We start from the raw sequence: 24,621 nt of genomic DNA, 5'->3' as shown, positions 1-24,621 counted from the left end.
ATGAGCCTTTTTTTTTTTTTTTTTTTTTTTTTGCGCCTTTTAATAGGCTGTTGAATTTGGTTTGCTAGAATTTTGTTGAGGATTTTTGCATCTTTGTTCATCAGGGATATTGGCTTGTAATTTTCTTTTCTTGTGGTGTCCTTATAGGCTTGGTATCAGGATGATTCTGGCCTTGTAGAATAAGTTTGGAAGTGTTTCCTCCTCTTCAGTTTTTTGGAAGAGTTTGAGAAACACTGGTGTTAATTTTTCCTTAACTGTTTGAACACTGATTCAGTCTCATTCAGATTTTCTGTTTCTTCAGATTGAGTCTTGGTAAGTTATATGTTTCTAGGAATTTGTCCATTTCTTCTAGGTACTCCAACCTGCATTTAATATTATATTGTTATTACTTTCCAATAGTAGGGGATAGTGGTGTGAAAATGGCTTTCATGTCAGATCTGTGTTGAAATCCCAGCTTTACCACTTAGAGTCTCCATAGTCTTGGGTAGCGTTTCATCTCTGAACTTGTGTCTTCATCCCTGTCATGGGGATACTGCTTTTAACCACACTGGGCTGAGTGAGGATTAGACATCATACGAAAGCCCTTGGCACATAACCCAGTTCTTGGTAAGTGCTGGAAACAGGGAGTTGTGATGCTGTTGTGATTGTTTAAAATATTCTTCAAAAACATGTTTTTAATGGCATTGTATTATCAAGTAAAATGCTATATAAAAGTGAAAAAAAACCAGTAAAGGAATATAGAGTTTGTGTGGAAAAAAATCACTGTTATAAGGTTGCAATTGAAACATTTTCCCCCAAAAACCTAGAAAATAGACATTGTAGTGGACTACGTGAATATAAAAATCGATTAACAGGCTTCCATTTTTGCTACACAGCATCTAAATGCAGGATAAATTAGAACAAACATACTTTCAAAATTTAAACTTATTGAAGTATAATATACATGCTACAGGAAATACTCATTGTAAGCGTACAACTCAATGAATTTCCACTGTGTAAGAACACTTGTGCAACCAGCAACAATGTTACCAAGCATTTCCAGAAGCTCCTTAAGGCCGCATTCCCCAAGCGACTGGAAAGTATCTCCCTCCCAAGAATAACCAACCACCATCCTGACCTCTGTTGCCTTAGCATATTTCCCCCTACGTTTGAATTTGAATTTGTTATACCTATGGGGAATATGGCTTATTTTGCTTAGTGTTAATGTCTGTGAGATCCCTCCACATTGCGTGGGGCAGGACTTTTTTCATTTTCCTTCATTGTCCCTCTGTAGCCCTTCTCACCTGTGGATTTTGCCAGAGTATTAAGCCCTAATGTCCAAAGTGATCCATCATATGTAGCTGAATTAATTTCTGTCCTGTGAGTCTAGGATGGTAGTAGCCTTGTAACACCTTCGGGAGAACTGAGAAGGTGCCCACTCAAATCATGTTCTCTGGAGGCTCATCTCTCGTAGAGTCCCAGGAAAGACTGGGAGCTTTAGCTTTTCTGGTTTTTGTGGTCAAGCAGCTCTCCAGTGTCTTCTAGCAGATGACTTCTGGAAGATAACAGTTAAGTTATCTTATCTGGCTTTTTTTTTCTCCCTGGGAGTGCTGGTTTGCTGCAAGCTCCTCCATCCCACCTGGAAGTGGAAGTCTAACAAATGCATAGCTGGGCTCCGAGAAGGAGGAGGGGAAGTCCCAGGGCCAGATAAAGGGGAGAGGGAGAGAAGGAGCTGAAGCCCCAGTGGCAAAATAACACAAGCCAGGGCTGCCCCAAGGCATAGAAATTTGGACCCAGAGCCTTGGATTTTGAGCAGCTGGTGAGGGGGAGCAGGAGCCAAAGCCCTAGACCCAGGCCAGGAGGGGCGCTGGAACTGTGTCCCTGTCCCCAGCTCATAATAGCAGACTCTCAAGAGCTCTGTTCGTTGAGTGAGAGAGTGGGCTCGGAAATAAAACCCTCCTAACGGCAGTAAAACGTGTCTTAGCTATGGGAGGAATCAGTTTGATTTTTCTGCTGAAGATCTGATCCTTAGCCTCTCATCATAGGCGTTTGGTGTTTGCAATTAGACTACCTCTGAAGTCCAGGAGCTCCAAGTCTAGAGATAAAAAATTACCCCTCACACAAAGAAACCAATTGCTAGGAAAGTCAGCAGAGATGACCAAGAGCAGAATTAGGGGTCTCAGAGCTGCTCAGTGTGTTGTAAGATAGCTATATTTAAAATGAAAGAAACGACGGATAGAGTTTTAAAATATGAGCAAGAAACAAACACTACCATTAATGACTATGCAGATTTGAGGAAGAACCAAATCCGAGTTTTAGAAGAGTACTTAGCATAATGTCTTGCATTTCGGAGCTACTTAGTAACTGTGAACGTTTGGGCAGATAATTTTCAATATAAAACTCATGACTTTACACAGTGTGAAGCGTCTTTGTGGAACCTCAACTTTAGAAGTATTCACGAATACCATTGTTCCGTTGGCCCTAAAATTTGTTGACTGAGTTGACATTGGAATCGCCATTTTGAGATAGTTTCAAGTAACGTTCAGATATTCCTGTTGTCCTGCAGTGTGAGGAGCTGGTCACACTGAAACGCCTAAGAAGGTTTATATAAATGAGTGTATTCTTGGAGCGGCTCTGGCCTCTTCTCCCTCCCGCCATGCCCCCCTCCCCCGCCTCCATGTTTTGAGTGCCTGCTGGATGCCAGGCCTTGTACTTGAAGGAAGCATGGGAGGATGACTAAAACACTGTTCCTCCTTCCCTGGAATCCACATTCCACAGGCCATCGAGTCTGCCCCCGGGACCCTTACAAATACACTGGAATGAATCGAATCTATTGTGTGTTTCCTTCTGCAAAATTGTTGCTATATTATGAGTTTCTGATGAGTCTTCTTCAGCTTTTGGAGCAAGAAAAGGTCCCACAGCTGTCTATATTACTGAATATATAGAAACATTGGTTAGGTAGCAGGGAACTAGATAGCCATAGTTTTCCAAGCAAATGAATAGGTTAACTAATCAAGTTAACTTCTCCATGTTACTAATTCCACCACTGCAAATCCTTTTAGGATGATGTGAGGCATAAGGTTCATCTGAACACCTTTGGATTCTTCAAGAATGGGTACATGATGGTGAATGTCAGTAGCCTTTCAGTGAATGAGCCTGAAGGAACCACAGACAAGGACGCAGCTGTAAGTGCCTTTCCAGGAGATCTTTTCTGTTGCTTAGGTGAAAGCTTCACCCCATATTTAAATATGAAGTATCAAAATATAGAGACCATTAAACTTGTGAGTGGGCGTCAGATAGTTTTATTCTTAACAGTTAAGTTGTAATTCTTGAATAATTTTAGTAGTAACTGATCCTTCTTACAAAATGAATGCTAAGAAAACCAAGAGGTGGCCAGGCCAAAAGAGTCACCTTTCTGCTCTTGGAGTAATGAAGGTATGGGCGCCCGGACATCATGTGGTTATTTACTTCCATTGTTTTTACCTCCTCTTAGATTGCATTCAGCCTAGACCGCACAAAGAATGATGGATTTTCTTCTTATCTGGTGAGCATCAAATGCATGACCTGATCACTCCCTTCACTTGAACCCAAGACACTGGGTGGAAACACCCTGCTTCCATCAGTGCTGTTGTCTTGAGGTGGTAGCAGCTTTGACTTCCAGGCATCTCTGAGCACCCACAGTTGTGTTATTTGAACGGAGTCTGGGCCACTTATTTGCTTTGTTCCTGAAAACGTTTTGTTCATACTCTAGTGTGAATGAATAAGGTGGTGTGTAATTGGGTCTTCCTTTCTCAGGATGAAGATGTGAATTACTGTATTTTAAAGAAACAGTCTGCCTCTGTCACCCTTCTAATCCTAGACATCTCCAGAAGTGAGTAAGTAATTCTACTGATCCTTCAGTTCAATCCTAGAGTAAAGTTAGGGGGAATTTGGTAGTTAAGTTACCATTTATTGTCTGCCACATGCCAAATATTTTGCTGAGTGCTGGAGATTAAAAACAAGATGAGGAAGACAGAGGTCCAGTCCTGGAGGAGCTTCTAGATGGATGAGGGAGACAGAAGAGCAATACAAACGATCACAGCAAACTAGAGAAGTAGTAGAGCAGAGAGACTGAGGATTGCAGAAGAGAAGGGAAGGCTTCAGAGAAGTGTTGGTGCAACCACCCTTCTCATGAATAGACTTTACAGATGAATAAGAAAGGGAGGAGCGTTTTAGGCAAAGGGAACGTGATGTACAAAGGCGGAGTGGTGTGAGATAGCGTGGTGTGTTCAGTGAGGTGAGTGCATTGTCTGCATCCAGCTAAGGGGACGAGAGGAAGGCTCCTCCCCGTTCAGTGCTAGACATGCTCCCCTTGGTACGCGTGGCGGTGCCAGCTGAGGCTGTGTGTCCACTCAGGCGTGGAGACTTGCTGGTGCCTCCTCAGGCGGGATGGGGCAAACACAATCACGGTCTGGTAAGCAGGGAGAAGGGGGGAGATGCATATTAGGTGGGCTGCTAATAATGCTCACTGCCCCTCGTGCGGTCCCCAAGGCTTCACTTTAACATCTTACTGGGGTTTTTTTTTTACCTCTTGTTCCTTTTCCCTTGTACACCAATTTGTTGAACACATTGCACATACTTAGGAGGGAATGTGTACCTCAGAATTGTATGGTTGCTATGAACTTAAGCTTTAGAGTGAGACTGCCCAGGTCCTCGCCCAGCTGCTCACTAGCTTACTGCTCTTGGGCAGGTTCTTTAACCTTTCTGAGCTTTCATTTCAGCATCTGTAAAATGCAGATAATAGAATCTGCATCATAGGACATCATGGGACTGCATGAGATGATGGATTTGGAGCTGGAAACAACACCTAACTTATAACACTTAATGGCCATAAGCATTACTTTGAACTCTTTTTCTTCTGTCTTGTTTGAATATAGAGTGCGAATAAAATCTCCACCAGAAGCTGGTACCCAGTTACCAAAGATCATCTTCAGCAAGAATGAGAAAGTCCTTGGTCAGAACCAGGAGCCTGGTGTTAACGCTGTTTCAGCAGGCAGCCAGACTCAGAAAAAACAAGGTAAACTGTGAGGTAGAAACTAGCATTTTCTTCACTACCCTGATTTGTAGATTCTTTTTTGTTCCTAAGTAAAAACAAATAGGATCTTAGCATTATTTTATTTTTGAGGTGATATAAAAATATGTAACAAAGAAAAATGTGGAAAAGATGGGAGAAGAAAAGTCATTTCTCCATACTCCCTGTGTTAGAATTTTAGTAATTTATGTTTCCTTCTAAACTTGTTTCCTAAGTCTAGAGTGTTTGATTTTTAAAACTCATACACATGTTTATAATTTTATAAGCATCCCTGTTCACTCAACTTTAAGTTATTTCATACTTATCAGATATCCCATTAAATGGATACTGTAATTTGCTCAGCCTTTCCCTGTAAAGAGACATATTTCTACTTTGATGCTATTATATTAAAACATTGTTACATCAGACATTGTTATTTGTAGATTTTTTTTCATATGTAGAACTTTCTTTAGGATGGGTTCCCAGAATTGGAATTTCTGGCTCAAAGGATATGAATACTTTTGAGAATATTGATACATATTTTCATTCCTTTCCACATGAGTTGTGTGAATTTATACTCCTGTTGGGAAATATATAAGAATAGTGCCCACGTCACCATGTCCTAGACAATACTGGGTTTTTGGTTTTGTTTTGTTTTGTTTTTTAAATTCTAAAGTGAAAGGCAAAAAGGTATTCTTGATTTTGAAGTCACTCTTATTACTGAGGCTGCTCTTTTCCTCCATATGTTGATTAACCAATTTATATTTATCACCTCTTTCATTAACCGTTAGGTTTATCGAAGAATTTATGAGTGTTTTAAAGATAACTATTTATTGTATTATTTATGTGGTTTTTTCTCAGTTTGTCAAAATTCTAACCCAGCTGAAAAGATGTGCAGAAATGTTACATTTGTGTGATGGTGTAGTTTCACGTACGTGTACCATCTCCTTGTCCAGGCTCCTCAGGCTCACATAACCATTCCCTGGGCAGAAAATCCTCTTTTCCTTCTTTTTATTCTGAAACTCTCTCCCTTCCTGCAGGGAGTTTGAGATGCTGTCTTCCTCACGAAGAGAGTCTTAAGTAAAAATAAGACACAGATGCCCTCTCTGTTCATTGAAAGATGTCATTAGCAATTTCTACACTCCTTGCCGTGGAAATAAAAATAGTATGCTTTATGCTAATGTTATTTCCTATTTTTCCGTGTATATAAATAAATCTCATATATTATATATATATGTATTTTAAACAATGATCTGTTTTCAAACGTAATTACTTAGAAGATAAGGAAGTCATTCCACGTGGTGTCTCTGACAGTGACATGCACTAGGTTATTTTGAGATGATTTCCCTCGTCTGTACTGAGCATTATCATTTGTTAGATTGCATTTATAATAGAACAGGTTGCCATTTGCGGCTTCTACAGCTCAGGAGTGTTTGGGGTTCTAAGCAGATGGCATTTCACAAGATGGCACGTGGCCTCACCGTTTTGATTGTTTGCATTATTTGATATTAGACGAGCTAGAGTCTCATAAAATGATACTGTAATATACATATGAGCTGAATCATGCAATAATAGCTCTTAAATGGTTCTGCTTCTAGACAGTGGAAAGTCTGAAAGAAGTACAGTGGATTCAAAGGTAAGAAATAACCTGACTTATGCTCTCAGCTTTCCTGGGTGTATATGTATGTCTGTGTATGTGTGTGCATATAGGAATGTATATACATATGTATATATGTACACACACAGGTGTGCACACATACATCTGCATGCCTGATCTACAGGGGGTTGCCTTCTGTTTGGGGAGATAACTTAGGCACTCGGAAACAATTTCAAAGTAAGACTGAGTGCTGAGCTATACAGCACTTACATGATAGAGGCTCAGATAGTGAGGGGAGAGGGAAGTGGGCTCTCGGAGAGCCCTCTGGAGGGAGGCGTCACCAGGGCTTGAAGTTTGGTAGATTGTTTGGGGAAGAAGAGAAGGAAGGAGATGAAGACCATCATGAGCAAAGACCGGAAGTGGAGATGAGCATGACAGGTGCTGGGCACTGGCCTATTGGAAGTAAAAGGTACCTATTTGGGAGCAGAGAGGAGCAGTCTTAGATAACAGAGGGCTGGAAAATTGAAGGTATCGATGCACAGAAAACAGGAAGTCATCATGTGTTCTTGACAAGGATGGAATGTGATACAGAAGGTGTTAAGGGAAGGTCATAGTTCTGAAGGAATGTGCAGGGTAGCCTTGGAGAGGGAGACAGTGAAATTAGAGGGACCAGGAGGAATGCTGTTGTGATAATACAGGTTTAGGGTGATGAGGATCTGAACTAGAGCAGAGCTTTGGAATCAGTCTGGGAGGTCATTTGGGGGTGGTGGGAGGGTAGGAGAAGAGGTAGATTTTTTTTTTTTTTTTTTTTTTCCCCCAGAGGTGTAGGAAGTAGAAATAGCAGAAGGAAAAACGGGAAAGTGTTGGTTTGGGAATATCTTGATTTTTCAGTGATGGGACATCCAAATGGCAGTATTTTATTTTGTTTTATTTTAACAGCTTTATTGAAGTATAATCGACATACAATAAACTGCACATATTTAAAGTGACAATTTGATAAGTTTTGGCTTGTGTGTACACCTGTGAAACCACCACCACAACAAGAGAGTGAACATGTCCATCACCCCAAAGGTTTCTCCTGTCCCTTTGTCACCTTCCTTTCCCTAAGTAACAACTGATCTGTAACTATAGATTAGTTTTATAGAAGCTGCTATGAATGAATTACGTGGTACCTACTCTTTTTTGTCTTCTTTCATTTAGCATAATTATTTTAGGTCTGCCCATGTTGTTCTATGGATCAGTAGTTCCTTCTTTCTGTTACTTACCTTTAGTCCGCTGTGCCGGTGGCAATATGTAGATCATTTGAAGTCGGGGATGGAGCCCAGGTGCTGTGTCGGGGTGTGACCTGGGTTGGCGTCCGTTGTCTAGCTGAAGCTTTAAGACTAGAGAGGTGTTCAGTAGTGAATAGGGGGTATTGAAGAGACAAGAGGTAGATGAAGAAAGGAAATGGGTAAAGAATTACCATTCTCTGTGAAAGGTGATTTCATACATCTTGAAAAAATGATGAATTTCTTTTTCAGTGAGCTTTTGAAGACCAGCAAATTTCCGGTTTAAGAGAAGCATGTTTTGGAGTTTTAAAATTTTTATTGTTATTAGCATGCTTTTTCTGCCAGTCTCATTCTAAAATAGGTTGTTAATGTCTTTTTTAGGCAACAGGAGAGAAATCCTTTTCTGTTCGTAATAATGATGGGGCAGTTTCATTTCAGGTATGTATTCTCTTCCAGTCAAGCTTCGTAGAATTTATCTCTACCATGTAAAAGGGTGAATTTTTATAGACATTTTGAATTTAGGAGTAGTAATTTAGGTATGCTGTGTGTCAGTCACTTGAATACAGTAGCTCTCTCCATAACAAACCTACAAGGTGGGTATTGTTACCCACCACTTATCAAATCATAAATCTCTGAGAGAGAATAACTCAGAGTGTTATGTCCAGTGTGAGTGAGAAGGCCCGGATTCCAACCCGGTTCTCCCTGGCTGTCCCCACACCTCTGCCTCTGCAGTCCCACGCTGCCTCCCATTCAGAGTGTGTCAGAAACACAGACTTCTGTACCTGAAAGGACCATTGTGATCTTCTAGGGTGATGTCATTTCAGAGGTGAGTTCACTGAGCCTTAGAGGCCTGGGTGACCTGCTCAGCCATCACCGTTGTTAACTGCACACGGGTGTTCATGGCAGCATCAGAGCCCACGTGTGGGGTACGGGGGAGCACACTGGACTGGATCTCAGAGCCCATGTGCCAGCTGGTGACCTTGGACAGCTCCCTCAACTTCTGAACCTCGCTCTTGAATCATCTGAAAATGGAAAATGAGGGCGCGTGTCTCATAGGGTGGTTAGGTGTATCATTCTTCAAAAATAAAAGTGCTTTGTAAAGCACTATACAAATAATCTTTTATCATTAATTTGTAAGAATCACTGTCACTTTTCTAACCAGTTTTCATTAATTGAGGTATAATTTGCTTAGAGGGAAATGCCCAGGTCTTACGTGTATGGTTCAATCAATTCTGACAACTGCATGCACCCACATAACCCACTCTCAAGATTCTCTGTATTTTTACCATCTCCGAAAGGCCCCCACCCCTGCATCTGCTATTCTGATTTCTTTCCCCATAGATTCTTTTGCCTATCTAACAATTTTTATATGTTCTTTTAAGTTTAGTGACCGTCGGTGTTAACAGCTAACTGAGGGCTTTTGGGGTGCTCATCTGCTCTGAACCCCCAACAGCTTCCCATCTGTCTCAGAGTAAAAGCCCAGGTCCTTCCACGTGGTCTGCAAGCCCACATGGTCCAGCTGCTGTCAACTTTCTGACCTCAGCTCCTGTTTCCTCCCCACCCCCTGCTTATTACTCTCTTCCAGCTACACAGGCCACCTTGCTGCTCCTAGAAAAGATCAGGCCTTGGGCTCTGCTCTAGCTGTACCCGCTGGAGGAACATTCGTCCCTCAGAATCTGTGTGATCAATTTCTTCCTCCTTCAAGTCTTTGCTCAAATGTCACCTTTTCAACAAAGCTTCCTCCAATCGCCCTGTTTTAAATGCAGCACCCCCCTGCCCCGCCCCTGGCTCTGTTTTTTCCCTTAGTGCTTCTTTCCAACATACGGTATACTTGTACTTACTTATTGTATTTATTATCTGTCCCTCCCTTCAGAAGGTAGCCATAAGGGCAGGGATTTCTGTCTGCTTTATTGCTGCTGTATATGAAATTACTCATCTTGGGCCTGGCCCATAACAGGCTGCCCATCAGTCATTATGGAGATGAATGAGTGAGTCAGACATCGTGCTAAGTACTCATACGTCATCATTATCTCAGTTCATCCTCCCAGCAGTCTGTGAAGTAGGTACTGTTATTATTCTCCTTTTACAGACGAGGAAACTGAGGCTCAGAGAGGTTAAGTAACTTGCCCAAGGGGAGGGTTCAAACCCAGGTTTGTCTCACTCCAAGGCCCATGTGTTTAATCACTTTGCTTTACTACCTTCTTAAGAAAATACAAAAGGTACTTTTCTCTCTTCTTTCCCTCACTTTAAAATGTTTGTTAATAAAATAAGTATTTTGAATTTTTTTTTTTTTTTAAGTCACAAAAGGAAAGCATTTATAGGATACACATTTGTCAGTTACTAGTGCTTTGTGTCAAGGTGAGCACTGAGGGGAAAGCAGCATTTGTGGTGATTCAGAACATTGCTTCAGACAGCCAGTTGATAGGGTTCTTGGGATGCATAAAACAGGCAGCACACAAAATGGACCGCTTGCGTGTTCTCTGGCTTCCCCTCTCCTTGTGAAGAAGTCAGTAGGTGGCTCCTTAGTGTTCTGCTACCCGGTGTCCTCCCAGTTTCGGACAGTACGGTCGTTCTGAGCTTTTCTGCTCCATCCACAGAGTAGGTCTGATAGTTTATCTACCTAGAGCTGGAAAGGGACTGTCAGGGCTTACCTCAACCCTAAAATTCTCATTTTTGCTTTATTTTGTTTTGTTTTTTTTTCCTTCAAGTGTCAGGTGTCTACTCTGATCCACCATGATGGTTCTATTGATTTTTTTTTTTCCACACACACACACACACACACACACACACACACACACACACACTGTATTTTATTTTTACAAGAGATAAATAGACTGACACCAAGCATTGTAAATGGATGACCACAACAAAAGCAACAATGATTGCAATTACCAAACACGAGGTTCTATTGATTTTTAAAAAAAACATTTTTTAGAAATTTCCTGAGAGTCTTACTTTTGTAATTAAAATTACATGTTTAGAAAAGTTTTCTTTTTCTGGCTACCTTGGGTGGACAAGAATACATACTCTCACTTTACAGTGATGAGTTTGCAACATGGTTTCATGCTAATAATTTCAGCTTGAATAATTCTTGGTCTTTTCTTTTTGTCTTCTTGTCAGATGTCTCTTTTTTTCCCCCATTCTTTTAAATTTTGAGGTATAGTACCTATAGAAGAGTGTATAGTACTTATGTTGAGTACAAGTAATTATAAATAATCACCTTTGTAACCATCACTTGGGACGAGAACTAGAACAGTGCCAACACCCCAGAACCCCCTTGTGGCCCTCGTGCTCTTCTCAACCCTAGAGTAACCCCTGTCGTGAGAGATGTTATCATAACCATTCCCACTTTTCTTCAGAGTTTACCACCGATATGTGTAACCCTAAGCAGTATATTTTAGGCTTTTAGTAAAATGTTCTCTGGAACTGATTAAGGTGTCACATTCTGTGATCTTTTTATATACATACATTTTTAAATTTACATTAAACTTCATTTGAATACATGAAATAATGTTGAAAAACAAAGAAAAATGTCTAAATGTAGAAAATGTAGCCTCTGTTACTGTTGTTTAAAATCATATGGGTAAATTTTGATGAGGGAATACTGGTCCTTTACCTTTTCAAATATCAGATGAACCTCCTTTCTTTCTCAGAAGTATTTTTTACCAAAGAGCAAAACAACAATATGTTGTCTTGAAAACCAGAAAACTGTATCTTAGGTTAGCTCTGCAGACTTCTGCAAAAACCCATCACTGATGGATAGATATGTGATAAAGCAAGTGTAGTAAACTGTTAATTGTAGAATCTAGGTAGTGGGTACATAGGTATTCACTGTATAATTCTGTTAGCCTTTCTGTTAGCTTGAAAATTCTTATAACAAAATATTAGGAGGGTATCATAGAATAAGAAAACATCTATTTAAACTCTGCTCTGGGAGAGTTTGATTAATCTAAGTAAGCAGTCTGTTTTCTTCTGTTCCTGGTATTCACGACTTATTTCTAAGATTTAAATATTTAGCCGAGGATTTGGGTACCCTTAAATTTTTTTCTTCTTCACTTTCAGTTTTTCTTTAACATCAGCACTGAAGACCAAGAAGGCCTCTACAGTCTTTATTTTCATAAATGCCCTGGAAGTGAAATACGGTCTAATGACAAGTTTTCATTCAGCCTCGATGTGAGTACCATACAGAAACTCACGTGTGGGTGTTGTCAGCCGTGTAAAATGGGAGACAGTTATTTCTTTATGAGAGTAGTTTTAAGAACACTTAAGCCAGAGTAAGAGAAACATGTGGCCAAAATAACATTTATGCCAGTGGGCAGGATACTTCAGCAGAGGGTTCATAAATAAGAAAATATACAGCAATTTAGGATGTGTTTACACTTTCAGCCTATGCATTAAGAATGTGGTTGTTATCTGCTGGTACTCACTTTCTTGAACTTCCATGAAACAGCTAAGATTCCAGATTGCTGAATATGGGATGATCTGTTTCTGAAAAGTAAAAATTAATGTCATGTTGGTTTCAGATCGACATCACAGAGAAGAATCCTGACAGCTACCTCTCAGCGGGAGAAATTCCTCTCCCCAAATTATACATTTCTATGGCCTTTTTCTTTTTTCTCTCTGGGACCATCTGGATTCACATCCTTCGAAAACGACGGTAAATTATCACCTCCTTGAGCCCTTCATCCAAGAGTGTTCGGGGACTTGTATAACTTCACCTTTTGCTGCCTTCTGAACCTGGAGGACTTGGCACTAGCGATCCTGTTCTCTTCAAAGGGCATCTTCCCCGAAACAAAGGGAGACCGTGCAGGAGCCTTGCCACCTGGGAGGCCTTTGCATGCCTTGGTGTTTGTTCACTTCCCATTGCTTTGTTTAAAAAGCAAATCCAAATATTTCAGTAATATACAAGCAAAATAAAATGTATAAGCAAAACATTTCCATAGCGAGGACACTGGAGTCCAGGACTCAGAGTGAACACGTTGGTCCCATTCAGGGGCTCTTTGTTCTTAAGAGATGAGTGACGACAGCCCAGTGCCTGGTGGGAGCATGGAGTTGCTGCTGCGCACTGAAGGCCCCGGCCCAGAGCCTGGGCGGGGTAGATACTGACCTCCAGAGGATCATCCCTCGAGAAAACCCCTTCAAAGCCCACCTGCCTGACTCTTGGCCTTTCTTCTGAAATCCCTGAGGCTTTAACTTGCCGTTCTTGGTACTTGAGGGGAGCAGCAACATATGTGTGGAGCTAGTGTTTAATTGTGTCGCTCCCCCAAAATGGAAAACAAAACACTAATTTTCAGTTAAAAAATAGTGTGAAGTGTTTGTTATAGTATAAGGCCCATAAACTGTGTAAATGATGCTATGTGAATATGGTATTATAATATAGATTTAAATTCAGACAATTATTAAGCACCCCCAAGTACCAGATACCTCTTTCTCTGGAGCAGTGGGACAGATTGAGATCCCTTTAACCTCTGGTGGCCAGATTGTCTTCTAGTGGACATGCTCAGCTCGGGTCCTGGGCTCTGCTGGATGTGGTTGCTGGTTCCCGTTTGTTGTAAATCTTTTACATCCGCTGGCTGGAACTGTGTCTTGTTTACTTGTGAAGAACCCTACATAATCATGTTTGGACTAGAGATCAGGCAGCCATTAATAAGAAAAAAAGAATCCTACAAATTCAGGCCATAAAAGGTGTTTGGGGGGGCGGGGTTTGGTTTGTTTTTTTTAAAGAAAGTTTTGCTTTTGCCGTTATTAGAAAAGTAAGAACTAGGAGTCGGAGACCTGATTTCAGGTGTAAATGCTGACTCTTACTGCCTGTGTGCCTTCCTTCACTCTAAGTCTCTTTTTCCTCGGCTACAAAACTGGGACAGTCATAACTGCCCTGCCTTCCCCTCAAAGTCTTAGATCCTTAGGTTTCTTACGTGATTCCCCCTGAAATGATGTGTACGAGAGGGTTTTGCAGATCAGGGTGCTATGCAAAGATGAGGGACATACAAAATAGTTTAGCCAGATGTTCAGTGGTATTTTAATTTCCCTTTATTTGGCGATGCAACAGTCACTGTCACTGGTTCACTTATATAAAATCATGACAACAGTTTAAAATCTGTGGTTAAACGAGGCTGACCTACTTTGTACAACGTATTTTAAACTTGTTGAAGTATAGCGTATATACAGAAACATATCATTTCAGCCCTCTGCCCCATCCCCCTGTTTTTCCAGGAGTCTCACAGCCAGCCATGTGAGTCACGTCACAGATGTGACTCCAGGGCTGCCAGCGCATTTCAGAGACTTGTATCCCCTTAGTGCTGGAGGGAACTGAGAGATTTTTTGCCTCATCTTATTGAGGCCTTGAGGGGGGACGTGAGAGACATGGCTAGCGTCCCCCAACAGAGCTGGCCCTGGGGCCCAGAGTGGCTTGCTGTGCCTTTGTGGTTCTGTCGTGGGCCCCAGAGCACGGGAAGTGGGAAGGGAACACGGGCAGCTGATCGGTTTGGTACCTGCTCTCTGCCCAGCCAGGCACTGGACGTCGTGGCTCCTTGAGGTCATTGTTGGCCCATTTTCAGCAGAGGTTTCTGAGGCCTAGAGAGATGAAGGTCGTCAGGGTAGAACCCGTATGTGAGCCAGGTCGGTGTGGCTCCAGAGCCCGAGATCTTTCCTTCATTCACATAACGGCCCAGCCATCAATGCTGTAACTTGGACCGCGAGTCTTGGTGGCCAGGGTGTGTGGTGAGCACAGCCCTTGACGGTTCTGCACTCTGGGTAAATCTCATTACTATTCAGGAGGGGCCGACTACTCTGGCCTTGACTTCCCTTTCGACCTTCAAGTAGGTAGGCACTGGAGCAGGAAAGTACCAGGGAGGAAACCAGTCCGGAAACTGGGTGTGCGTCAGCTCACGACACGCCCTCCTTATCGGTCTGTGCCAGGCCCTCTCCTGTTTTATTTCCTGTCCCCTCTCCCGTTCCTTCCCCCGCACGGCCAGCCACTCAGGTGCGTTTAGTATGTGTTTTGGGGATATTTGTGTATTCTTGTAAACAAATAATGTTTATTGGTATTGCATGTATTTTTTTTTTAATTTATTTATTTTATTTATTTATTATTTTTGGCTGTGTTGGGTCTTCGTTGCAGCACGTGAGCTTTCTCTAGTTGCAGCGAGCAGGGGCTACTCTTTGTTGCAGTGCGCGGGCTTCTCGTTGTGGTGGCTTCTTTCGTTGCAGAGCACAGGCTCCAGGTGCGCAGGCTTCAGTAGTTGTGGCGCACGGGCTTCAGTAGTTGTGGCGCACGGGCTGTAGAGCACAGGCTCAGTAGTTGTGGCGCACGGGCCTAGTTGCTCCGCGGCATGTGGGATCTTCCCGGACCAGGGCTCGAACCCGTGTCCCCTGCATTGGCAGGCGGATTCTTAACCACTGCGCCACCGGGGATGGCCACCAGGGAAGCCCTGCATGTATTTTTAATTTATATAAACTGTTCCACCTGTAGGTGTTGTTTTTGGACATTTTTCACTCAGAACGTCCTCTTTAAGCTCTAGTCACATGGCTGCGTGCACATCCAGTTCGTCACTGTTCAGCTGCTCCGGGTCATCCACAGTGAGCGTCCCCATCCCACTCACCCAGCCCCTTAGTGGTGGACCCCGAGGTTGTCTTCATTTCCCTGCTCCCCCTACTGTCATGACCCACCCTCCTTCCTGTCCCCGGAGGGCTCTGCAGCCTCTGAAGGAGGTGCCCTGGGTGTCGGGGAGCTCTCCTTTAATTTTGCTAAGTGCCGCCGGTTGCCCGCCAGGATGCGTGCCTGTGCCGGGCTTATGCTCCTACTACACGTGTGCCAACACTGACACCTTAATGTTTTGCCAGTGTGATGGGTATAAACTGGCACCTCATTTTCTTCTGCATTTCTCTGAATATCAGTGATGTGAATTATCTTTGCAGAGACATGTTAACCTTCTAGGTTTTCCCTCTGTGACTGCCTGTATTTGCATATTTTTCTGTGGGATTTTCTGTGTTTTTCTTGTTGCTTTGCGTAAGTTCCTTGCACATTGGGATCTCAATCCCTTGCATGTCTTAGACGTTGCAAATTTCTTCTCCCAGTTGAATTGTTGAGTAAAAATCCTTCATACTAATGGAGTCACAGCTGTCTAATTTTAGTCTTTTGGGCAGTGCTCCTAGGATCTTAGGAGGCCCATTCCTACTTCAGGATTACAAAATGCGTGTCTTATGTTCAGCAGCAGGCTCCGCCTGGGTGGTAAGGAAGTGTGAAGCAGAGATCCAGCTTTCCTTATTTCTTATATAGGTTTGAGCTAATTTTTTCCCGGTGTCAGTCATTAAGCAGGCTGTTCTTTTCCCACTGACTTGGTATCACCTTAACTATCAAGCTTCCATACACACACGAATCTATTCATAAGCCTTCTAGTCTATTCTGTTGGTTTACTTGTCTGATGCGACACCCGTTTCCCATTTTTTTTTACTGCTGTGGCTTTGCAGAATGTCTTGATATGCGAGAGTGGGAGTCCCCACTGCAGCTCTTACTCAAGTCTTTGTTAGCTTTCTTTAATAGAGTTTAAGACTTTTCTCCATCATGGTTTTGTTTGTCTTATTAGGTTAATTCCTAGGACGAGGCAGGAAGGGGTAGAGGAGTTGAATGCCTGGCAGCCTGAAGGTGGACTCGTGCCCGTAGGGGGAGGTGGGGCAGTGGGTGCTTTGCGCCACTGTCCTGGTATGTTTGGCAGGTTCCAGCTGTGAGGGGGGAGAGAGGGGCACGACCCCAGCGCTTTCTCTTTGACCATCCCTGCTGCCTGGCTCCAAATCCGCCTCTCCTCCTGGCTACAGATTTCCCCTATAGCTGTGCCTAATCACCTCTGCCTTCTTGGGGATTTCATGCCATTTTCATAGATCCATCTGCCTCATTCTCGCCTCTGCGGGCTTTCCAAGGTGGTTTCTGGAGAAGAAGCTGGCAGCCTGTTTAGATTTCCATCTTATCAGGCCTGGAAACCCATTGTGTGTAACTCGGCTCCATTCACAGCATTGAATTATATAGTAGAGGTGACTTGGGACTCCATTCCAGGCCTTTTCTGCTGGCAGCAACCACTTGTTTAAAAAGCTTCATGTTTGTGGTTTGCTTAGATTATATTTACTGCCTCCTTATAAATATATGATGCCTGGAGCTTCACCTGTTCTTTGGGAGTATGAAATATTCCTTTAATTCTTTTCTCTCTGTTTTTACATAGGAATGATGTATTTAAAATTCACTGGTTGATGGCCGCCCTTCCTTTCACCAAGTCTCTTTCCTTGGTGTTCCACGCAGTACGTATTAGTATTTTGGGGTCATTCGCGAAATGATGTACAATGCCTATACTGTCTGGAAAAATAAGGTAGAAGACAGGACACATCAAATAGAAGATGAAAGAATACCTTTGTCATGAAGCCTCCTTTGGTCTGGGAGGGACTGGTCACGGAGATAAATCATCACAGTCTCCCTAATACTAGACTTGAGATCTTCAGACGTTACCTTCAGACTCAGAGTTTTCTCAGAACACTTGTTGGTGTTTATTTTTTTTGTTTTTGTTTTCCCAGTCATTTCTTGAGATTAGTGTGCCACCTGCTGAATTGTTTCCGTGACTTCCTTTATTTTTCCAAGTATTCCCTCATGTTCCCGTTTGATTTGAAGTTCAGTGTTAGGATACTTATTTGAGAGAAAACTGATCCTCTAAGGATTGAGGCATAAGAATTGAGCTTAAGCTTTGAATATTTAGTACCGATGCAGATTGAAACGAGCCTGCCCATGGGAGTAAGATCACAACTTCCCTGATTTGTCGGCCTACGAGGTATCCATGGGTCACACGTGAGGGTGACAGTCTCCAGACATGTGCACAAGATCCTACTGCACTTAAAACTATTGTCATAGAAAAAGTAATAATATAGCCAGTTACAATTTCAAGAAATGACAATTATTTGGATAATTTCCCATTTGGGTGTAAGGTAAAAGATTCTTTCTGGAACCATGTAGATAACGAATGATAAGATTCTTGAGTCACTTTCATATCTAGACAGCCACGTGTGGGAGAATGAAAGATGTATAAAGAAACTGATGTCAGCTTTGGGAGTCCTGCCTGGAAGCATTTGGGCCACTGCTGAAACTGGTCACTTTAGTTAAAATGCACTGGTGATTTCAGGTAGCTCTAAATTTACAGATTTTTTTCCCAAAGAAAACATAGTTGAAGCTAGGTGATTCCACGTAGATTTTTTTTACTGACTTTACTGACTGATTTATTATGTAAGCAGCAAGGCTATGAAAGATAAAGTTCTTGACTGGGGCACTGAAAAGACCTGTGGCATTTGGAGGTTTTTTTGTTTGTTTGTTTATTTGTTTTTTGGTGGTTTTATACGTCATTTTATTTTATTTTATTTTATTTTATTTTACCTGGGCTACGGCAGTGAAAACCTGGAATCCTAACCACCAGGGAACTCCCTTGGAGATTTTAAAGAAAAGAATAGGCATCCATTTGCCAGAGTGAATCACCTGCCTCAAGAGAGGGGACCCTGGGACTTCCCTGGTGACCCAGTGCTTAAGATTCTGAGCTTCAAATGCTGGGGGTGCAGGTTCGATCCCTGGTCGGGGACTAAGATCCCACATGCTGCGCGGCACGGCCAAAAAAAGAGAGGGACCCGGACTAGGTGTTAGTGACATGGAACCCTGGCGTCAAGTTTCTCCAGCTACCTGACATTTGTAGTGCGCTCACAGGCTTCACTGTGCATCAGCAAGCTCAGTATTAGGGATTGGGAGCGGGTGTCCCCCGCCACGAGGGCCTCTGGTGGCATTTCCTGTTCTGCTGTGTGTAAGGCACGTAGTAGATGATCTTTCTGAAATGCACTTGTTTGATTGCAGATCGACTACCACTATATCTCCTCCCAGGGCTTCCCGATCGAAGGGTGGGCTGTGGTGTACTACATCACTCATCTGTAAGTATGCAGAGTGACACAGGAAGCACCCATCCTGCGACGTGGCTTGCCAGACAAGTTGGGGGAGCCGTGGCAGGACGAGACCTGCCCCATGTTGACTGGCCCTGCCCTCCCAGGGCAGCCTGCCAAATTCCTGCCAGGCCTGAGGCGCGTGGCGTACAGCGGCTGTCCCGACTTGAGAACTCGGGGCTGTCGACGTGCTCCTGCCGAGCACATGGCGGGGTGCCTAGCTAACTGTCTGTGTGCCTGAAAGTGCTGCTCGCTGGCGGTGAATTCCCTGAGTTTGGCCGCCTGTCTTTTGCAGGAAGTGCGTGAAATCATAGAATGAGCTGTAGACTCTAACTCTCAGAGTGAGAGGCTAAAGAGACCCATTGGTGTCTGTTCATTTTGTTCCTTTGCAGCTTGAAAGGGGCACTGCTGTTCATCACCATCGCACTCATTGGCACCGGCTGGGCTTTCATTAAGCACATCCTTTCTGATAAAGACAAAAAGATCTTCATGATCGTCATCCCGCTTCAGGTAAAGGAGCCCTAGTCCTGCCTAGTCCTCGTTCTCTCCTGACACTTCGCTGGGCTCAGCTCCAGGCCGGCCTGGGAAGAGGGAGTCAGTTCTCCTGCAAACCCCCGCTTCTGCCTTTGGGATTGAAGACTGGGCCTCTCTTTCTGAATTCTCCCAGACCTAGACCTCAGGTCGTTGCACTGGGGGATGTTCCACCATCCACCATCTTTAAGCCAGCGTGTGAATAGGGAGCTGCTGAGAAGTGAGGGAATCTGTTTGCCTTGTAACAGGATGATCCTGTTAGCAAAGAAGCTTGGGTACACAGTGACCTGAGCAACAGTTTTTTGTTTTCCCCCGGCATGCCGCACAGCTTGCAGGGTCTTAGTTCCCCACCCAGGGATTGAACCCGGGCCACGGCAGTGAAAGCGCCAAGTCCTAACCACTGGACCGCCAGGGAATTCCCAACAAATTATTTTCAAACTGAATGCCACCAGTGAGTTTTCCACAAGGTAGAATATGAGACATTGGGGCAAACATTTATTAAATGCTTTATATGTTTGGGGCCCTGGACTGAGGCCAACTTTATAAAATTGTGAGCCCCTCAAGAGAGGAACCTTGTCTTATGTGTAACAGTCTTATTGGATATAGAACCTGGACGTAAGGGACGCATACTAAACAGAGAGGTCCTAGCAGGGATGCACAGCTCCTCAGCTCTGCTTGACCAGGGAGCTTCTATTTGATAAAGTTGTTCTCGTCAGCCAATCATTTTGGAGCACAGTGTAAGTGTGGCGGGTGAGGGTGGGAGAGGGACAACTTTCTGGGCACCCAGGTCGGCCTGCTCCACTCTGGTGATCGACGGTTTGGCAATGTTTGCGGCAAAACCATCTTCACGTTCAATAATAAGGGGCACACACTAGTGCCAAGTGAATGGTACAGACCAGTTGCTGTAGGTTTCCAGCGAGAGAGTGTTCACCCCACTTCAAATGATCCGGAAGAGCTTCATGGTGGAGACGGGCCTTGCCGAGATTTTAAGGTAAGACACATGACAGAGGCAAACATGACACGACTGTCTGGTGTACAGGAGATGCTGAGGCGCTGGGCAGGTCTTGGCTGTTGAGCCACTGGGGCCACTTCTCTGCCGGGCTGAGTCCTCCAGCCTGCCGAGGTCTCAGAGCTCGGAGGCGGTGGGCTGGGTGCTCCTCCCCGTGCGGTCCTGCCCCGTCTCGCCTTCCCTCTAGGAGCCGCTGCCCTCCCCTCCGGTTTGACTCTTCCTCACATAGCCTAAACTGTGATATAACGGACACACCTTCCCAGCTTCCCTGCTTTTGTTCCCCACAAGGTTACGTGGCAGGTCACTCTGAGGAAACAAGGCCATTTAAAAAACTAAATATAAGGAAGTTATGAGTATTTAAATGTAAGGACTCGTCTGGGAAGTCCTTGAGCATCAGCCTTGAAAAGTTGAAACTTTCCTTTTGGTCATGGGGAGCCACTGTGCCTTTCTGAGTAGGGAGTGATGTAAAAATGGAGTGATGTAAAAATGGAGTTTCGAGAACATTATTGGCGCTTGGTTCCACACCAGCACTTCTGGGAACATTTTGTGTCTCGTGTCAAGAGTGTGAACTAAGGACAAAATGGAATTAAGCATTTAAGCTGTTAGTTTCCCACTTTGTCTGCATGGACAGAGCCACAGATGCAGACGTTTAGGAGGAACTGGGCTGCAGGAGGAACCCAGAGGCTGGGTGTCGGTGGGAGACTGAAATTTCAAGCTAATTTTTGCATTTGTGTTAAGTGAACTATGGCTTCAGTGATGATTTAACTGTTAAGTCCTAGATGGAAAGAGAAACTACCCTTGCCAAGTCATTGCACGACAGGTTTCACATTTTCATAGAAGTGTGGAGAATTCCCTTTAGAGCAGTGAAGGAGAGTATTTGGGACCATGGACTTCGCATGGAGTACAGAGGTGGGATTCTAATCTCTGCTTTCATACCTAGTGATAATCTTCGAAAGAATATCTCATAAATTATGTCTCCCTTATGCTCAATAGCGTCACAGTTTTTAAAATATTGCTCTCTCTGTTTAGCCAGCTGAGGGACTTTTCATAACATGCTAAGAGCTTAATGACAGGACCGAACATACAAGGCACATCCTTCACTTTGGAGATTGAAGCAGGCCATGGACGCGGACGCACCTCAGTGCGGAGAACCAAGCCGCGTCCCCTGTGGGGCAGGCCGACCTGGGTTATTCCTCTGAGGAGCAACGTGCCACTCACCCACTGGGCTGAAACTGGCCCTCCTTGCCGCTCTGGTCTCTGATAAAACAGTCCTGTTATCTGTCCCCGAGAGCCAGGGGCCCCATGCGTGAGATCTCAGGCCTGAGGAGGTGGCTGGAGGGGAAGTGAAGTGCCACCTGTTCAGCACCTGAGCCACTGCTGAGGCTGAAGGTGCCTACAGAGCAGAGTGTCCCGGTCGTCTGTGGCTGCATAACAGATCGCCCTGTTATGGCTTAGTGACTTCGCAGCGCAATGATTGTTTACTCTGTCTCACATTTTCTGTCGGTCAGGAATTCGGCAGCGGCTTACGTGGGTGGGTCTGGTAGGTCTCATGCAGTTCTGGTAGACGGTGGTGGGGCTGTCTTCACTTGCCTCTGTCTCCTGGGCTGGGAGGACTTGGTCAGATGAAGCGGGAACTGTGGGGACTCCTCGGGCATCGTCTCTCTCTCTGCCGGGGTTCTCCGGCAGGGCGGCTTCAGGGTAGCCAGACTTCTTATAAGACCGGGGCTCCAAAGGTGTGTGAGAGCCAGGCAGGGGCAGTGTCCTTTGCGTGACCTGCCTTGGAAGTGACATGTGTCAGTCATGGCTACCCTCCATTGGTCAGAGCAGTCGCAAGCTCGAGGAGGCACGGAGACTACTTCTTGGTCGGAGGGAAGCAAAGTTCTGCAAGAGCACGTGGACCTGGAAACCATGCTGTGGTCCCAGGTTGGGGCCTGTAGGTCCCTGTGTCCCCCCGCATCGGGGCTGCTCTTGTAAAGATCTGTCCATGCTTTGGGGCCTCAGCAACTTCTGTGTCCTGCAGGTCCTGGCAAACGTGGCCTATATCATCATAGAGTCCACCGAGGAGGGGACGACTGAGTATGGCTTGTGGAAGGATTCCCTGTTTCTGGTGGACCTGCTGTGCTGTGGAGCCATCCTCTTCCCGGTGGTATGGTGAGTGTCTGCGGGGAGGGAGGCTGCGTGGGCACCGTGGTCTTGTCTGTCCAGCCCGATGGCTGAACCTGCCGTTCCCAAACTGGTCAGAAGCACACAGGGCATCTGTTTAAAAGTGACAACTTCCTGGGCCCCAGACTCACCTGAATTAGTCTCCAGGGGCAGGACCTTGGAACTTTTGTCTCTTTCAGGTTCCCCGGTAGATTGTGATAACGCTCATCTGGCACAGGCTTTTAGCAGTTCAGACACTAGAGAAGATTCTTGAGATGAGAACTTAGTGGCAACATAAAATAGCAGAATGAATTTAAAGGGAAGGGAGTTGAAGAACGCCCATAAACGGCCTCATCTTGCCAAATGAGGTAGAAAGTGAGGAAGTTTATTAACATAAAACTAGTGATAGTTCTCAGCTCATAAACATTGCAGATATCTTCAGAATGGTTTGCTTCATTCCTGGAAGTGGCAGGCTTTAGATGCGTGTATGTATTGTGCTTCGATTGTGTGTAAAGACACGTTAGTGCCAAGTCAGTGGTTGATGAGAAAGAATATCCTCCTGAGATCTCATCAAAGTGAAGGAACTTCTTGCTTCGTTAGGAAGCAATTAGAGGAAGAAGGGCTAACAAAAATCAAACACTCGCCTTCATAATGATCTAGTTCCGTGGCTACTTGAAAGCAATCAGTTCTTTTAGAATAAAGTTTAAAAACATAGATTTACCTACCTTTTATTAGAAGTGAGGTGTTCCACTCTGCAGTGCCCCGTGCAGTGAATTAATATTTTTAGACTCCTGGGGTCGATCAGGTCATTCAGTTATTCTGATTATTTAGAACATGGTGCCAGTGGAGTGTAATCCTCATTCCAGCCAGTTGTTTAGGTTCACTCTTAACGCTAACTCCGTCATACATCACATGTGTACATGCATCAGTTCAGCAGATAGAGCAGACAGCTGCCAGCATAGGAGAGAGAGCACGAGTGAGTCTTCTTAATCTCCACAACCTCCCCGTATCCTGCTCAGGCTTCTGTAACAGGATGACCAGCATTGTCTTCAGGTAGAAAGAGCATCGTATTATTAGGGAACAGAGCCTCAGCCCCCACTGCCACGTTTGCACAGTAACATAGAAAGGACCTGGGGGGGTTGGGGAAGCCCCAGATGCGCTCTGGAGCTACAAGGGGCCATTTCCTGCCATTTGTTAATTACAGCACTAAGGAGCAGGTGCCAGATGGCAAGATTCTTCAAGGTAAACACTCTGAAAATTGCTGTAAAATGAAAAAACTCAAGTACTAGAGAGGTAGTTTAAGAAACAGTATCAAAAATTTTTTTAAACATTCAGATTCGGCCAGCTTTGGTTCAGTGTCAGCTTTGTGCCACTTAATTTCACATGTTGCGCCATTCACTTCTCACAGGTAGGCAAACTGCGGAGGTTTTAGGAGAAATGACTTATTTACAGTTGAGTAGAGAGTGGGCAGCTGTGCCAGGACTGCAGCCCGCGTCTGTGAGACCCCAGCCCTCCTCTGCCTGTGCCATGTCTGCTTGTGCTGTGCCCTTCCTCCCACACAGTCCTTCCCTCGGTGCCTGTGAACTCTGCCTAGAACGCTGGTCTACAGCTTCTTTAAGAACGATCACGTTCCCCTGTCTGAATGGTAATTAGTTACCAAGCACCTCACAGCCAGAAAAGATTCCCTGAAGTCTTGGCATTTTTTCAGCGAAGTTAGAAATCTCAGGTCGATGAAGTATCGAGTCTGCATGAGGCCTTGTGCTCGCAGCTCCTAGACCGAGACTTCGGAAGTCGGCCTGTGACCTTCTTACAGGGTCCGTTCTCTCCAGGTAGCAGGTGAACTCACTGAGGCTCCATTGTCCTAGCTGTGTTGCGGCGGGGGCGTAGCTGTGGGACTGAGAGATTAGGTAGAAAAAGATGAAGAGTGTTAATGTTATTGTGTTTTGATCTATCCCCTCACACCCAGGGTCTCTGCCAGGCTTTTTTGAGCCAGCAGAGGGCATCTTTAACCCTCAGGCTTGGGCACCATACATGCTGAAGGGTTGATTATCAACAATCATGTTGTCTAGGGAGAGTGCTCTAAAATCATCTA

The 24,621-nt window shown here is 44.4% G+C and overlaps 1 protein-coding gene across 1 annotated transcript in view; it reads left to right on the top strand.

Annotated features, from left to right (window-relative positions):
• Nucleotides 1-24,621, top strand: part of GPR107 (G protein-coupled receptor 107) — a 74,753-nt gene that overhangs the window by 15,728 nt on the left and 34,404 nt on the right. The window contains exons 2-13 of the mRNA XM_068553894.1: nt 3,042-3,164; nt 3,473-3,523; nt 3,775-3,854; nt 4,896-5,035; nt 6,628-6,665; nt 8,276-8,332; nt 11,957-12,067; nt 12,418-12,551; nt 17,107-17,182; nt 18,765-18,838; nt 19,240-19,357; nt 22,408-22,538. Coding sequence (XP_068409995.1) covers nt 3,042-3,164; nt 3,473-3,523; nt 3,775-3,854; nt 4,896-5,035; nt 6,628-6,665; nt 8,276-8,332; nt 11,957-12,067; nt 12,418-12,551; nt 17,107-17,182; nt 18,765-18,838; nt 19,240-19,357; nt 22,408-22,538 — 1,133 coding nt within the window. The remainder of the gene's footprint in view (nt 1-3,041; nt 3,165-3,472; nt 3,524-3,774; nt 3,855-4,895; nt 5,036-6,627; nt 6,666-8,275; nt 8,333-11,956; nt 12,068-12,417; nt 12,552-17,106; nt 17,183-18,764; nt 18,839-19,239; nt 19,358-22,407; nt 22,539-24,621) is intronic.

The sequence above is a fragment of the Eschrichtius robustus genome, chromosome 10, assembly GCF_028021215.1.
Source record: "Eschrichtius robustus isolate mEscRob2 chromosome 10, mEscRob2.pri, whole genome shotgun sequence".
NCBI lineage: Eukaryota > Metazoa > Chordata > Mammalia > Artiodactyla > Eschrichtiidae > Eschrichtius > Eschrichtius robustus.
The sequence above is the reverse complement of the archived record's forward strand: the minus strand, read 5'-3'. Positions and strand labels throughout refer to the sequence as shown.